Raw genomic sequence first — 2,160 nt, 5'->3', positions numbered from 1 at the left:
CTTTTATAATAGTTGTGTTGATTATAGAGTCTCTTCACAGCAATAAAACAGTGAATAAGACAGCACATGAACGCAGAATTTAATGATTCTCCAGATTGAAAATAAGAAAACTTAAAACTCAGGCAAGGACTTGAAAACACTTCATAAAACAATATTTACAAATTGCTAATATACACAGTAAGCAAAGCATTTGAGTATGTAAATATATTCAGGAAATCTCAGGTCCTAATCGATTGAGCATTATGTCCTACTATTCCTGATCAAATGTGTCCATGAGGTCAAAACAAAGTTGATAAAGACAGGGCTGATACCTCAACTTTCAGAAGTGCTTGTCATGTAAGCATGAACGCCCAAATTTAACCCATAGACTCCATGTAAAAAAATCAGCATGACACAGATTTATAATCCCAATGCAGGTCAGGCAGAGACAGAAAATCCTTGAGTTTCTCTGGCTAACTACTCAAACTGAAGCAGTGAGTGCCAAGCCCCTGGGAAGAACTCGGTCTCCAAAACCAAGGTAGATGGTCATCTTGAAGAGGAACACCTGGAGTTGTCCTCTGTTCTACACAAACACGCACACGTGCACACACACAGACACACACACTCACATACACTTAAACACATGCACACATTTTAAAAGCTAATTTCAACATGAGGATGGCACACTACATAGTGTATTCAGGGCTCTCTTCATGTCCCTGTTCCTCAGGCTATAGATGAAAGGGTTCATCATGGGAGTGACCACAGTATACAGAACAGAAGCAAACACCCCTGCCCAAGAAGCCTGTGTCCATATAGAACTGAGGTACACTCCAAGGCAGGTTCCATAGAACAGAGACACAACTGAGAGATGAGACCCACAGGTTGAAAATGCTTTATACTTTCCTCCCACTGTTGAAATCCGCAAGACAGATGCCACAATTTGAGAATAAGAGAAAAGTATCCCAGCAAGAGGAAAAAAGCCCATGATGCCTGTTACAATATATAACACAACGTTATTGATGAAGGTGTCAGAGCAAGCTAGCTTAAGGATTTCAGGGAGCTCACAAAAATAGTGTGGGATTTCCACGACGGCACAGAAAGACAGTCTCAATGCAGTTAAACTCTCAGGCAGGGCTCCAAGTATGCTTATAAGCCATGCCAGGAGAACTAGCTGGGAACAGAGTTTAGAGTTCATGAGTACTGTATAGTGCAAGGGGTGGCAGATGGCCACAAAGCGGTCATATGCCATCACAGTCAGAAGCAAATTGTCCAGAAGTCCAAAGACTGTGAAGAAGTACATCTGTGTGATGCAGCCTGCGTAGGTGATGAGCTTACTCTGAGTCTGGATGTCCAGCAGCATCCTTGGGACAGTGGTAGAGGTGAAACAGATGTCAGAGAAGGATAGGTTGGAGAGGAATAAATACATCGGTGTGTGAAGCTTAGGGTCAGAGACGATGGCCAGGATGATGAGCAGGTTCCCAAAGATGGTCACCAAGTACAAAGACAAGAACAACCCAAAGAGAACAGACTGAGTCTCTGGATCCTCTGAAAGTCCCAACAGGTAAAATTCTGGAATCCCCGTGCGGTTTTCTGGTTCCATGTAAATGAAGTGTCTATAAAAGAGAAGAAACAGAATGGCTGAACTAAGAGGAAACAAATATAGCAGGAGTGCATCTGCCTTAACTCAGACTCCACACATTGGCGACATGAGATGTTTGCTTAGTGCTTGCTTCACTTTAGCGGCTGAGGTTTCTAAGTTCAGCCATAATCTCCTGTGGGTCACCACATGAAGGACTCCTAGCTATAACAATGTAGTATTCAGATCCAATTTCAGATACTCAGCTACCCTGGCTCTTCCTTAGCCAGCTTTTATCACCTGTCTTTTCAACGACTTTTGATCATTTATGTGTAAAACTGTGTTCTTTGAGGATTTCATGTTCATACACAATGAATGATGACCACTGCTCATTGCAGCCTCTAGTTCCTCCCACACTCACCCCCTCCCAACGTCATATCCTCCTTTTACAGAACAAAATGTGGTTTTATTCCTTACTTATTTTTCCTCTTAAAATAAGTAAGTTTTGTTTTGTTACAGTTTTTGTTTTTGAGACAGGGTTTCTCTGTGTAGCTTTAGCCATCCTGGAACTCACTTTGTAGACCGGGCTACAAAGACCTGCC

General features: G+C 42.3%; 1 protein-coding gene across 1 annotated transcript; it reads right to left on the bottom strand.

Moving 5' to 3' along the window:
• Window positions 1–646: 646 nt before the first annotated feature.
• On the bottom strand, window positions 647–1,588 carry LOC110337523 (olfactory receptor 7C1-like). Its single transcript, XM_021220489.2, has one exon. It carries the CDS (start codon window positions 1,580–1,582, stop codon window positions 647–649), a length of 936 nt encoding a protein of 311 aa, XP_021076148.1. The 5' UTR covers window positions 1,583–1,588.
• Window positions 1,589–2,160: the final 572 nt, after the last annotated feature.

Source organism: Mus pahari, chromosome 20 (genome assembly GCF_900095145.1).
Source record: "Mus pahari chromosome 20, PAHARI_EIJ_v1.1, whole genome shotgun sequence".
NCBI lineage: Eukaryota > Metazoa > Chordata > Mammalia > Rodentia > Muridae > Mus > Mus pahari.
Note: the sequence above shows the minus strand (reverse complement) of the source record. Positions and strands in the feature narration are given on the sequence as shown.